This window comes from Ictalurus furcatus, chromosome 1 (genome assembly GCF_023375685.1).
Source record: "Ictalurus furcatus strain D&B chromosome 1, Billie_1.0, whole genome shotgun sequence".
Lineage (NCBI taxonomy): Eukaryota > Metazoa > Chordata > Actinopteri > Siluriformes > Ictaluridae > Ictalurus > Ictalurus furcatus.
In genome coordinates, this window is record NC_071255.1 from 6,880,028 (window position 1) to 6,894,110 (window position 14,083).

The 14,083-nt window shown below is 39.8% G+C and overlaps 2 protein-coding genes across 4 annotated transcripts in view; both read left to right on the plus strand.

The window, feature by feature from the left end:
* adnp2a (ADNP homeobox 2a) overlaps positions 1–3,598 on the plus strand; it is an 8,083-nt gene extending 4,485 nt beyond the window's left edge. For both annotated transcript variants that reach the window (XM_053622156.1, XM_053622163.1), the window contains exon 4: positions 1–3,598. This exon is cut by the window's left edge and continues 851 nt beyond it. In XM_053622156.1, coding sequence (XP_053478131.1) covers positions 1–1,639 — 1,639 coding nt within the window. In that variant the 3' untranslated portion in view covers positions 1,640–3,598.
* Positions 3,599–8,610: 5,012 nt separating this feature from the next.
* rbfa (ribosome binding factor A) lies at positions 8,611–13,121 on the plus strand. Of its 2 annotated transcripts, XM_053622174.1 has the most exons (7): positions 8,611–8,924; positions 9,021–9,048; positions 10,163–10,333; positions 11,795–11,907; positions 12,005–12,089; positions 12,175–12,254; positions 12,447–13,121. In XM_053622174.1, exons 1-7 carry the CDS (start codon positions 8,701–8,703, stop codon positions 12,781–12,783), a joined length of 1,038 nt encoding a protein of 345 aa, XP_053478149.1. In that variant the 5' UTR covers positions 8,611–8,700; the 3' UTR covers positions 12,784–13,121. The 2 variants fall into 2 exon arrangements, with proteins under 2 accessions (XP_053478149.1, XP_053478157.1); XM_053622182.1 differs by lacking the exon at positions 10,163–10,333.
* The last annotated feature ends 962 nt before the right edge of the window (positions 13,122–14,083 follow it).

Consider the following 14,083-nt stretch of genomic DNA (forward strand, 5'->3'; position numbering starts at 1 on the left):
AGATTTGACGACATTGTCTTCCTCTTCGCTTGTTAAATCTATAAATATGGTGATGCCAAATATGCCGAATGCTTCTAAACAGGTACCCGTGGCCATGGCGGTGCCTAGGCTTTCACAATCTCAATCAGCCCAACAGATGCTTCTGCCACCAGCAGTTCAGGTCAACCTCCCGGGCAAAACCGGTGTACGTCCACCCGTGCTTTTTACTCACAGGCTACAGCTAAACCAGTCTGCTCCCAGACAGCCCATCTTAGCCTCTCAGTCTGTCCGTCTCATTCCTACCGGCAACAAAGTGAATGGCGTCCCAACGTACACTTTGGCTCCTGTTCAAGTTAACACGGTACCCGGCCAGCCCAGCGCTAGTCAAGTAGTGAACCGTACACCAATAGTCGTGACGCAGAACGGGCCTCAGTCTTCAATGATCAGTTCATCAAAGGCTGCAGTAGTGCCTGCTAAGCCAGAACCTTCAGGTCCTAAAGAGGTACCACGTAAAAAAATCCGACCAAACAAATTGGCCGTTTTTGCGCCATTCCTAAAGAAACAGAACGACGATACTGTAAAATGCCTGCGGTGCAAGGTTCTGTTGACGGAGCAGTGGATCTTTCAGCATTTGCTGCATGGTTTGAGGTGCCTGTTTTGCCCTCTGATGTTCTACTCCTTCAAGCAGATCATGGAGCACTCCAACAAAGAACACAGCTTGAAAATAAAGAAAAACCGAGACTTCATCAAAGGAGAGTACAAACTTGACTGCGATGATGAAGGCAATATTGAATTTTCCACCTTCAGCTTGAATACAGACGTGCCCAAAGACTTGCTGGATAACCGAGAGCTCAACCTTGTGCTGGTCACTAGTGCTCAAGAGAAAATCTACATAAAGATGTACCCAGACTCCGCGAAGGCTGTGTACCCACCTACACTGAAAACCATACCTACAATGTGTCCATTCTGCCAGATGAAGCTGCAGAGTTTGGAGGACTATGAGCAGCATTTAAAAATAGTGCACCACATTGTACCCACCATCCATGCCATACTGAAATCTCCTGCCTTCAAGTGTATCTACTGCTTTGGGGTGTATTCAGAAAAGTCCACCCCCAAAACCATTTCTATCCACGTACAGCGCTGTCGGTGCGCTCCCAAGAGCGTCAAGGAAGCAGAGAAGCGTCTGAATCCGGACACGACCGAGCATGTCAATGGTGATATGGTAAACACCATCCAGCAGAGTTTCCAGCCACACATCATGTTGAATGCAGAAGAGAAGCAAACTGCCAAAGAAAAGCCCAAGACTGCTGAGAAAAACACCAACAGAAGCATCAAGGTCTGCAAGAATGATGTTCGTGCCCCAGTCGAGCTCGTCATGGACCCATCAGGAATGGAGATGCAATCTTTTGAGAACAGAAAAGAGTTCCTCACAAAGTACTTTCACAATAAGCCCTATCCATCTAAAATGGAGATACTAACTCTCGCCGCCCGTCTGTGGTTGAACAAGACGGACGTGCTTCATCACTTCGGTATGAAACGGAGCAGATGCATGAAAACAATCCAGAAGAGGAGAACTGTAGTGCTACTGGGCTTCAACATGAGCGAGGTGAATAAAGTGAAACACAACCTTCTTATTCCAGAGGTGGAGCCTACTATCTGAAAAAAAATTTAAATAAAAATGATGAGATACTGTATGTATGTATGTATGTATGTATGTATGTATGTAAGCATGCTTAAGTTAGAATCCGTGTTCATTTAAAGTTCAGTGATTTCTATCAGAGGTGTCAAACTGTTCTGGAGGGCCATGTTATAGCATTTGACCTTCTCCAGCACACTCTGTTTAGGTCATAAAGAGCTTGGTTATTAGCTGATGATTGAAACCGCATATATTAAAGTTATGGCAGCACTAAACTGCAATGAATCGGAACCTTAGAGTTAAAACGTTCCATGCTGAAGATGTAATTCTTGGGTTTGTGTAAGGTGTGTGTAAATAATTACAGATATATGTTTGGGTACCATTTATGATCTTCTTTAAGCCAGTTTGTAAGTTGGCGACTCTAATGTTAGATTTATTTTTTACACAGCTATTCTGTCAAAGTTCCTGTGTATATGGGGCCCCTGCCTGTACATTCTTATGTAAAAGTGCTTTCTGATACCTGTAGTATGCATTTTCTTCAGTTGCAATCCATTACTTCTATATGAAATTATATACACTCCCGGTCCACTTTAATAGGAACACCTGCTCATTTATGCGGTTCTCTAATCAGCCAATCTTGTCAGTCAAGAACAAGAATTTGAGGCTATCATGGGAACAGACTCCCAGAAATTAGACAGGTAAAGACTGGGAAAAAGACCCACCCACCTGAAGGTTTGATGTTTTGTGCATGCTGAGATGCTTTTCTGCTCAACATGGCTGTAAAGCGTGATTATGAGTTACTGTATCCTTCCTGGCAGCTCGAACCTATCTGGCCGTTTTCAACTGCCCTCTCTCAACAACAAGGCGTTTCCACTCACGGAACTGTCGCTCACGCAAGGTTTTTTTTGTTTGTTTGTTTTTGTTTTTCCACACCATTCTGTGTAAACACTATAAACTATTGTTTGTAAAAAATTTGCAGGAGATCACCAGTCTCTGAAATATTCAAACCATCCCATCTGGTCACAGATATCATGCTTTTTCTTCATCCTGATGTTTGATGTGAACATTACCTGAAGATCTTGACCTTTTATCTGCATGATGTTATGCATCGTGTTGCTGGCATGTGATTGGCTGATTAGATAACTGCATAAATGTGTAGGTTTCCCTAATAAAGTGGACAGTGTATGTATGTTTACCACTAGCACCTTTGAGACGTCCAGTGTACTGATTGATAAAATTGCCCCCCCCCACCCCCACCCCCCGATGTTGAGTGTACTAATAGAAAAAAATGTTTGCTTTTTAAAACCATTAATATTCTATTAAAAAGACTATTTGGGATGGGTTGTGTTCTATTTTGGATCCATAATGTAACGGAGAGTTTCAAGAGAGCAGTACGAACCACTGTGAGAAACAGTGGGTAGAGTGTGAGATGATTGATGCTGTTGAAGAGTATATTCTTTCTATGACATACTATATTTTTTATTTTATATGCAACCCTAATATTTCTAGCAAAGAGTTGGATTGTTTTGGCATAATCGTGATAATCCATGACATGGTGAGTCTGCTGATTCTCTGGCAATTAATGTTTAGTTTATTTACATCCACTATGCCAAGCCAACTTTATAAATAAATGTATTTAGGTTGGTGCAATAAATTCTAAATGGTAAGCTAGTTGAAATCTTTATGAACACAGGAAGGTCAGTCTAAAGCTGCTTGGAAGCCACACACATGAAAGACTCCAGATGAGATATACTACCCCGGCAATAATTATGGAATCACCACACTTGGAAGATGTTCCCCTGGCTTTTTTACTTGGTAGCAAGTAAACAAATTAAAAACATTTCTGTCTAATAGCTGAACATTCTGGCTTTGTAAAACATACTTCAAACAAATTGAATGAAATTATTTTAATTAATGGCATATTTTTTTCCCAAATCAAGTATAGGAAAAAATTATGGAATCACTCAATGTTGAAAAAGAACTTATGGAAGCATCAATAAAAAAAAATCACAATGAGTACTTTGCTGCTCCTCCTCTGGCTATTTTTTCTTCTTTGAAGCTTGATGGAGAATATTGTTTTTCATCAGTGAAGTCCATTCGCTAATGAAAACCAGTATTCTCCATCAAGCTGGTTCCAACTTTCTAGAAGAGCGGTTGACGGATCAGCTTTGCAGGGTGGATCCTTGTCATGGACCAGTTTTTTATTTCCACCATAAATGTTCAATGGGATTGAGATCCGGACTGTTTGCTGGTCATACCACCGAGTTTATCTGCCTTTCCTGAAGAAAAGCTTTAACACTCTTTGCTCTGTGGCAAGATGCATCATCATCCTGAAAAATGACTTCGTCATCACCAAACCCATTTCCTATCGATGGAATGAGAAAAGTGTCCGAATTTCAGTGTACACCTGTGCGTTGACTCTTTGAGGTCTCCCCTGATCCTGTACCTGACATGGAACCCCATATCATAAATGAGTGGGGAAATTTGATTGTTTATCAGGCAGTCATCTTTATATGTTTCATTCGAACGGCACCAGACAAAAGTCTCAGCGTCATCTCCTTGGCCAATGCAGATTCACGATTCATCACTGAATATCACTTTCATCCAATCATCTACACTCCATGATTGCTTCTCTGTATCCCACTGTAACCTTGTTTTCTTCTGCTCAGGGGCTAGTTCTGGTGTTTGTTTGGCTTTTCTATATGTACAGGTGTTTGTTATTTTCCGTAATTTAATTCAAAAAGTGGAACTTTAATATATTCTACATTCATTACACATTAAGTGAAATATTTTTTTTAATCTCGATGATTACGGCTTACGGCTCCATGGAAATCATAAATCCAGCATCTCAAAATATTAGAATAAACAGTTTATGATATAGAAATGTCACCCTGAGAAGAGCTCTACTCAGCTAATTAACTCAAATCACCTTCAAAGGTGTCCTGAGCCTTTAATCTCTGTCTGGTTCAGTACACAACCACAATCAATGTTCAGGTGAAAGTAAATTTTGAATTTCGTTTGGAAATCAAGGTCCCAGAGTCTGGATGAAGAGTGGAGAGGCACAGAATACAGCCATCTACCGGGAGATTTTAGAGCACTTCATGCTTCCATCTGCTGACGAGCTTTATGGAGATGCTGATTTCCTTTTCCAGCAGGACTCTGCACCTGCCCACAGTGCCAAAACTTCTAGTAACTGGTTTGCTGACCGTGGTGTTACTGTGCTTGATCGTCCAGACGACTCGCCTGACCCGAACCCCATAGAGAATCTATCAGAGACACCAGATCCAACAATACAGACGAGCTGAAGGCCGCTATCAAAGCAACCTGGGCTTCCAGAACACCTCAGCAGTGCCACAGGCTGATCGCCTCCATGCCACGCCGCATCGATGCAGTAATTCATGCAAAAGGATTAAAACTCCGACCGAGTATCGAGTGCATAAATTGAACACTTTTCACTTTTTGGATTTTTAATTTCCGTGAGCTGTAAGCCGTAATCATCAAGATTAAAACAAGAAAAGGCTTGAAATATTTTACTTTATGTGTGATGAATCTAGAATATATGAAAGTTCCACTTTTTGAATTAAATCACGGGGAAAAATGAAATTTTCGTGAATATTTTAATTTTTGAGATGCACCTGTAGATCCTATTTCATTCAGCCGATTTCTTACAGTTCCGTCACAAACACTGACTCCTGTTTCCGCCCATTTGTTTTTCATTTGTTTGTTGTGCGTTTACCGTTTTCGAGGCATATCGCTTTTGTTTTCTATCTTGATGCTTTGCCGCCTTCCTTGGTCTACCCGTATATTTTCCTCTTATAACCTTCCCATTTTTTATATATATATTTGCACTAAATTTATGACACAGCTGACTGGGAACAACCAACATATTTTGCTACACTCCTTGTCAGATTTCCTTCTTGAAGGAGTTTTATAATCCTTTCCATTGTTTCAGCTGACAACTTTCTTGTTGGGGCCATAATTCCTTTCAATTAGCCAAGTCCAACAGCTTGTTAAGGTCTATAAGCGCTCTCTCATAACTGCTGACTGATTTGCATTTTTAGACTTGCGCAGGTATTTGTTTTAGAAATGCAAACTACAAGGTGAATTTATTTATTAATTCATTTTCCTCAACTTCATTTGCCATTAAATTAAAATAATTTCATACAATAATTTGGTTGAGGTATGTTTGACAGCCAGAATGTTCACTATTTAAACAAAAACTGTTTTGTGTCACATCTGTGATTTTTTTAATTTGCATATATCCTCTAAGTGTGGTGCTTCCATAATTTTTGCCAGGGGCATGTTTTAGGGTTTAAAGGAAGAGATTCGGGTGTTGGAGCAGTGTAGGTCCAGCTTGTATGACTGGGGCTTATGAGGAAGAACTGCTACAGAGATCTGTTACAATAGAAAGTAAATACTTTAGACTTATTGAGCCTATCATGAACCAATTACTTTTTAACACAAACAAATATATAGATATTATTACAGTACATGTAAGTACTGATGACCGACAGCTGAGCTTGTTTAGCACACATTTATCTGTTTATGTCTCACCTTAGTGTTTAGTTTGGCTATAAACTATACAGATATCTTGCCAAAAATTTTATTTATATGAAATTTGCGTTCTCTTGCAATGATGATGATTTGCTGAATTTTGCTCATTATGAGTGAAGATAAAGATACAAGGTTATACCTGTTGATGCACGTTGAATAAATGCTGTAGTTTACTGCCGATGTAAAATGTTAGTGTGCAGGGTTGTTCATCAGGAGAACCAAACAAGTCATGTGTGCGGTTGCCAAGTGCTCTGTCGTGCAAAAGAAAGAAACCATTACTCACAGCATGGATAGGCAAATGCACAGTCTTCTAAAAGTGGTAGTAATGTGGGCCTTGTTTAATAATGCATTTTGGCTGATCACAGAGGGAACATGTATTGCTTTACTACATCCTAACTATAGGAATTGATAGTATCGTGATGGTGAATGAACTAAAGGCAGCCTTGGTACAATTATATAAGTAGTGGTCAGAGACATTTTGAAAATGATTATTTACACCTTCTCCAGTCTCCGAGTCAGTCTTGCTGCTTGTACCGAGAAGAAAGATATAAAACAAAACAGCAACAACAAACAGCTAAGGCTGCTATGGAGCTGATCCGATGTGTGTGTAGTGTGCAATTTGTCGTTCTCCACACTGTCCTGTGTTTAACATGATTAGGTTTGTACACCATGTTAACATGATGTATTTCTGTGTACAGAACACTTGTTGTCTTGTATGTTGCCCTGTGGTCATGGAGGCTTTCTATTTCATCTGACCGTGTGCCTGTTTTATGGTGAGGATGACAATAAAAATGGACCTGAGCTCCTCAGAGAAAGTAAATTGAAGTTCTGTCCTATAATGCATAAATTTGACTTGGTTAATAGGAGATTGAAGTCAAATGCAAATCAGTAATTGAAAAAGGAATCAATATTTTAATAAATGTTAATGCCTAACTTATACTATCTATGAAAGGGAGATGGGGGGGGAACTGAGCTTTTTTAAAAAAAAAAAAAAAAATTGATCTCATCCAAAAAATAATCCATGCACACAAATATTTTAAATAAAATATCTGCATTGATTAGTTTGTCTATTATCAGTGTTCAAAGTGGGCCGGAACTCACCGGTATGTAGTACCAGCACTTTTACATTTTACTCTTTGGCGTGCCGTGACTTTTTGTTCTGGCGTACCAGCACTTCTCACAAACTGCCGGTACTCTTTTCTGCCTCCTCATGATTCATAATTAACCCTACATAAACTACATCACCCAGGGGGCACCCAGTCTCAAGATTAATAACGTTAATTCTAAGTTAAAGTTAGTGTCAATAATGTTGGCCTGGCTCCAAAAGGGAACAAAGAGAACGGGGTTGCGAGTCAGATGACGACTATGTTTACATGCACATCGAATTCGGTTTAAGGTCTATATTCAGGCATCGGAATATTCCGGGTTACGTGGTTGGTGTAAGTGTGCCTGAGTTGCCATTCCTAAATACCTAGCCTACAGCTAAGCATCTGTTACCACCCACAATTTCTTTGCGAACTGAGTACGCGCATATATCTCCTTCAGTGGATTTTCTGAACGAGGTGTTTACATGCAACAAATTTCTGATTAACACACACATATGCATGATACAATACTAACTAATAGGGTACATAGTGTCATACAGATATTGTGTTATTACAGTAAAATAGATTACATTATTAAAGCACTTTCTATTATTATTATTATTATTATTATTATTATTATTATTACATTGAAAGCCTGATTCGATAGCAATTTTTTTTTTTTTCAAAGCTAAACTCTGTAATGTTAAATTTGTCACATAGGCTCAATGAGTGTAGCACGTTTAGAAACTGAAGGAGGCGTTACTATGACCTGTACATAGTATTTACACATATACAGTACACTGGGTTTATTTATTATTTTTTTATTATTTAAATCTTTTATTTGAACATTCAGTTTACAGTACGGTACAAGCAAAATAGAACATCCTAAGTATTAAGAATAACAGCAATATAAGTAAGAGTTAAAAGAAAACACTTGAACAACACCGTAGCTCAAAACAGAAGTAGAACTAGACAAAAACTAATAAATAAATAAATAAATAAATATATTAGAAAATTACACATTAATTACAGTAAAAAGTTTGTAGTCAGTGCAAATTGTACATGTTCTGAGTGCTTTTTTGTTTAAGAGATGTTTAAGATCTCTTGTAAGAATACCACACAAAAAAAATAGGTTTACGATTTGAAAACTTACATTTATGAATATGAAATCTACATTTTTGATAAGAATATGGTGTCACTTGTTTCACTTTAAGTTCAGGTCTGCTTGTTCCCACGTGCATCCTGACGAAACCCGCCTCCGCGCTCTGATTGGCTACAATATAGCCTTCCTGTACCGGGATTGGCTATAGGGTCATACTTCCGCGCGCACACTAGTAGCCAATCCCAGCACAGAAGGCAGGATCTGGGCAGCTTAGCTTGTTAGCCTCGTGCAACTTTTTTATTTGTTTATTTCTTTTTGTATTACACCGATATTAATGTTGAGTCATGTTTGCATTAAGCGGCCATCATTGGATTCAGAAATGCGTGTTATCTCGACACGCTGGTGCTGTAGTGACCACGGTGCGGAAAATAAAGCTGGAGACTCCAGATGGACTTGAGAACATGTCCTCCAGGAGAACATTTCCATTTCAGTGTCTCGGAGTAACACACCTGCACACCTCTGTGGGTCAGTGTGGCGACCTGCTCAAGAAGATGTTCACTAACAAGAGGTGAGGAGCAACTGATGTATGAGCAGCCATGTCAAACCAGTGAACAAAATAAATACTGTAAACAGCCGACTTTACCACAGTGTGTTCTCTTGACAGGAAGAAAAGGTGGTATGAAACTCCTCAGGTGAGTGAGCTAAACGTGCAGCCTGCTAACAGATAACAGTGCACAGGTGCATCTCGAAAAACATCAGACTGTGGTGGAAAAGGTCATGTCTTTACGTCATTTCATTCAAAAAGTCGAACTTTCATATCTTCTAGATTCATGACACACAAAGTGAAATATTTCGAGCTTTTTTTTTTTTTTGGTTTTAATCTCGATGATTACGGCTCGTGGAAATCAAAAATCCTGTATCTCAAAATGTTAGGATAAAGAATTTATAATACAGAAAGGTCGCAGTGTCACATTCATAGTGTCAGATCACTCCTGGTCCCAGAGTCTGGAGGAAGAGTGGAGAGGAACAGAATCCGAGCTGCTTGAAGTCCAGTGTGAAGTTTCCACAGTCTGTGATGATCTGAGGTGCCGTGTCATCTACTGGTCTCGGTCCGGTGTGTGTTCTGAAGTCGAGAGTCGGGAGATTTTAGAGAACTTCATGCTTCAATCTACTGACGAGCTTTATGGAGATGCTGATTTCCTTTTCCAGCAGGACTCGGCACCTGCCCACAGTGCCAAAACTATTAGTAACTGGTTTGCTGACCGTGGTGTTACTGCGCTTGATTAACCAGACGACTCTCCTGACCCGAACCACATAGAGAATCTATCAGAGACACCAGACCCGACAATACAGACGAGCTGAAGGCCGCTATTAAAGCTACCTGGGCTTCCAGAACACCTCAGCAGTGCCACAGGCTGATCGCCTCCATGCCACGCCGCATTCATGCAGTAATTCGTGCAAAAGGATTAAAACTCCAACCGAGTGTCGAGTGCATAAATTAACAAAATTTTCAGAAGGTCGACATTTCTGTATTATAAATTCTTTATTCTAATATTTTGAGATACTGGATTTTTGACGTCCGTGAGCCATAAGCCGTAATCATCGAGATTAAAACAAACAAAAAAAAAAGCTTGAAATATTTCACTTTGTGTAATGAATCTAGAATATATGAAAGTTCCACTTTTTGAATTAAATTACGGGGAAAAAATGAACTTTTCCACGATGTTCAAATTTTTTGAGATGCACCTGTAAATAGCGTTTATTACTGACGCGCTCACTGCAGAGGTTTAATGAGTGTGTCTTCAGTCTGTCGTCACAGGTCAGTCTGGCTTTATGAAACCTGCCAAGAAAAGAAGCATGGAGGACAGTTTAAGAGTGCGGACCCTGAACACCATCCTTTATAAATCCATCTCCGACCTGCTGACCTCTCACGAGGTTAATGCACAGATCCCCAGTTACGATGTGGAGATCACTAAAGTATGATTATCCCCGTCTTTACTCTTTCTCTTCGGGTTACGCATGTGTCCATGTGTCACGTTGTTCATATCTTGATCCGTTATCGCGGTTTGGGAAATCATCACGCCGGTGTGTTCAAATCCGATCCGTCTCGTTGGGGACCACTGCAATCGGTCTTTATTTGTACACGGTTCGACATGTAATTTAAATCGGTTGAAAAATGACGTAAAAGACATTATTTTTAATCCGTGTTGTCTTCCGTCTGTGTGCCACGGTAGGTAGAAAAAGTCTACACACCCCGATTGATACAGCAGGTTTTTGTGATGTAAAAACTGAAACCACGATAAATCATGTCAGATCTTTTTTCCAACCAACACTTTCATTTCAAGTAAAAACCAAAAGCAATTAACATAAAATTAAATTAAAAATACGCACACACACACGCACAAAAAAAAAAATAGAGAAATGGTGGGGATGGTGATAACAGATAAAACATTAAATAAATGACTCCTTACAAAAAACTTCAACAATTATAAGATATTTTGTTACACAACAACCCTTAACAAAAAAAAAAAGTTTATTATTAGTGTTAGATTATGTGTAGTGTTTGCTGTTTCTATAGAAACGGTAACATGTTAGTGTATTAATATTAACCGGTATCAACCTTCAAGTTACAGCTGGAACGACCTGTGCGATAATATACGATAATATAATCATGCACACCTTCTAACCAATCAGATTCGAGCACACAACCACTCTGTGGTAGAATACTTTGTTACAGCACCTTTTGCTTGTAATACAGGAGTCAGTCTTTTTGGAGACTCTGCCAACTTGGCACATCTGGATGTGGCAGTTTTATTCCACTCCTCCTTGGAAAAATGCTCCAGATCTATCAAACTGCAAGGAGATCCGAAACATTATCTTCTGAAGAAGTTCGTTTGTTGAGAAGAAGCCCCGCAGCATGATGCTATCAGCACCATGCTTCACCGTGGGCATGGTGTGCTGTGGAAAATACGCTGTCTGTTTGCGCTAAATGTATCTTTTAGAAGACACCTTGGTGTCAACAAACCATAACACATTTTTTTATACGTCTTTTGGGGTGGTTGTATATGTGTTTTGGCCATGAGAAACGGTTCCTGTCTTCCACCATACCCCACAGCCCAGATATGTGAAGAATGAGAAGTTGTCACATGCAGGGAGTGATCAGTATTTGGCAGATATTCGTGCAGTCTCTTTGCACGCTCAGTGAAAGGTTTTCATCTCGTCCTTTTATCAGTTTCGGTTGGATGTCCTGTTCCTGCTAATGTCACTGTGGTGTCCCATTTTCTCCACTTGTTGTTGAGGGTAATATTATTTTAATGCTAGCTGGCATGTTGCTCGTGCCACCTCGTGCTCTGAATTTAGAATGGAGGATCGAGGGACATAACCTTTTTTTTTTTTTTCGTTTTTCTAATCAAAAATGTCCTCCACTTTTGGTGCAAGGTTTCATTGCTCGCAGATTACTCAGTTTGTCGAATCTACTGGAAGACAAGTTTGTCTACTGACCGAGACCGTCAGATTCAGCAGATTTTGGACAAATGTGCCCCACGGATACGGTACGTCTTTTTTGAAATATTGGCATGTTGATGACGAGCGTACAATTATGTAGTGAGACAAGAATGAGGTAACTGTCAAATTTGCTGTATGTTTCAGATACCTTCTCATCTCACAGCAGATCTTGGGCAGCGTTCCTCCTTTAGTTTTTGTCCTAGATAAACAGTATGCGGCTCTGAAAGAGGTAACGACTTATTCAGTCATGTGATTGGAATGACAAGATGGCCGAAACGAATGAACAATTTGACAGTTTTTCTTCCTGATGTCAGGTGGAAAATCTTCTAAAGATTGCGGATTATGGCCCCGGTGATGACTCGGAGAAGCTTGTCCTTAATGAGAAAGATGCTGAGTAAGAATTCAAATTTACCGATCGTGCATTTGTTGATCTGTATTTCTAACACACCGTCGGTGACGATATTTGATGATATAACTACCTATGGCGCATGTCTAGCGTTCCCTAAAAAAAAAAACAAAAAAAAACATTAGAACTAAAATGAGAATTTCTTTGAATGGAAAAACCTTGAATGAAAATTTCCCACAGGACAAAAGTGCACACAGTGGAGAAGAAGAGACTCGACGTGTTCGGCGTCGATCACGATGCGCTCTACAAGCAGATCGAGGACTATAAACAGCGGTCGAGAGACTCCAACTCGCAGATCAGCAGCTCGGCATCTCTCACTCGAGAGCAGCTGGACGCGTTAGCAGAGATCAGGAAGCAGAAGCTCATCGAGAAAAAGAAACGCAAAGCGAAGAAGATGAAAGATGATGACATCACGCCCAAAGAGTTCCTGCTCATGAGGCAGCTTCAGAAAGAGCAGGATGAGGAATATCGCACTGAGCGTGATGCAGAGGACAGTCAGGCCTCAGAGCTGACGTGATGAAAGGAACCACTGAAAAAGAGAAATTTCTCTCGATTCTACAAGCTGATGCATGATTGAAATCATTTCTTTCTGACATTTGTTACATCCATATTTCTCATTTTGGTTTGCTTACGTCATTATGTAGTGGGTGTTTTTTTTTGTACTTTGCTTATTTACCCATGACTTGTCATATTTTAATATGTGGGAGGTTCTAGGGCACAAATTAAGTTGTGATAGGCCAGGGCAAGACTGAGGCGGAAGCAAGAACAGTAATTACTCCCTGCAAAGGATAGATGAGTGACAAATGCTTAAATGATGAAAGACATGAAACCGAAATAAATTTCAAATAATACTTCTACGTATGTTATGTACTTTTTAGTTTGCGTGCTGTTCCATTGCCTTTTCACCTTTTGTGTGTGACGGCGCGGCATCCCTGCTGAAAAACCCATCTTATTCTGACCGGCTGCCAAAGCACGGGCCGAGCTGATGGAGCTGTAACGTAACCATCATTACAGTGGGTAAGTGCTGATGGAAAGGAAACCGTTTCTGAAATGGTTTTACTAATGCTTGATCACAGATGCGGTATTGTTTGGAAAATAAGACAACAGTAATGCGATTAGAAAACGTCAAAGAATTATCGATCAATCAAACCTGTTCTGAGTAAGCTGGGTTTTCCAGCAGGGATGTTTAGGGAAGTTGAATTCACTTGCATTTTGATCAGCTTAATACTTATTTCCTGTACATTTTATCCAATCTATTTTAATCAATTAATTTATGTTCATACAGTTGAGGCCAAAAGTTGACTGCACCTAGGATAAAGATACTCAATCAGGGACACTACTTTGTTCACATCAGAGGTAATCTTAAAACAATCCATTTTCAATTTTAAGACGTATTTATTTCCGCTTTAATTCACTGTTACGGAATTCCAGTGGGTCAAAGGTTTACGTACACGTAAACAGTCTGGAATATTCCAGAAATTCATGTGATGACATTTAGAAGCTTCTAATTGGCCAGTTTTCATAATATAGAAGTTAACTGGGAGCACCTGTGACTGTAATTGAGCGTCTACCTTTAGTGCCAGTGCCTTTTTACCCTTTATACCATGGGAAAATCCAAAAGAACTCAACCCAAACCTTAGAAAAAAATTAAATGAAAGCTGTATCCCGTGCCTCCTTAGGAGCAATTTACAAACTGAAGATACCATGAGTATCTGTACGAATAATTGTATGCCGATATCAAAATCTTGGGACAGGAATGAACGAACTTTGGTCTGAAAAGTTCGACTCATCCCCAACAAAGGAACTGTTGAAGGTAT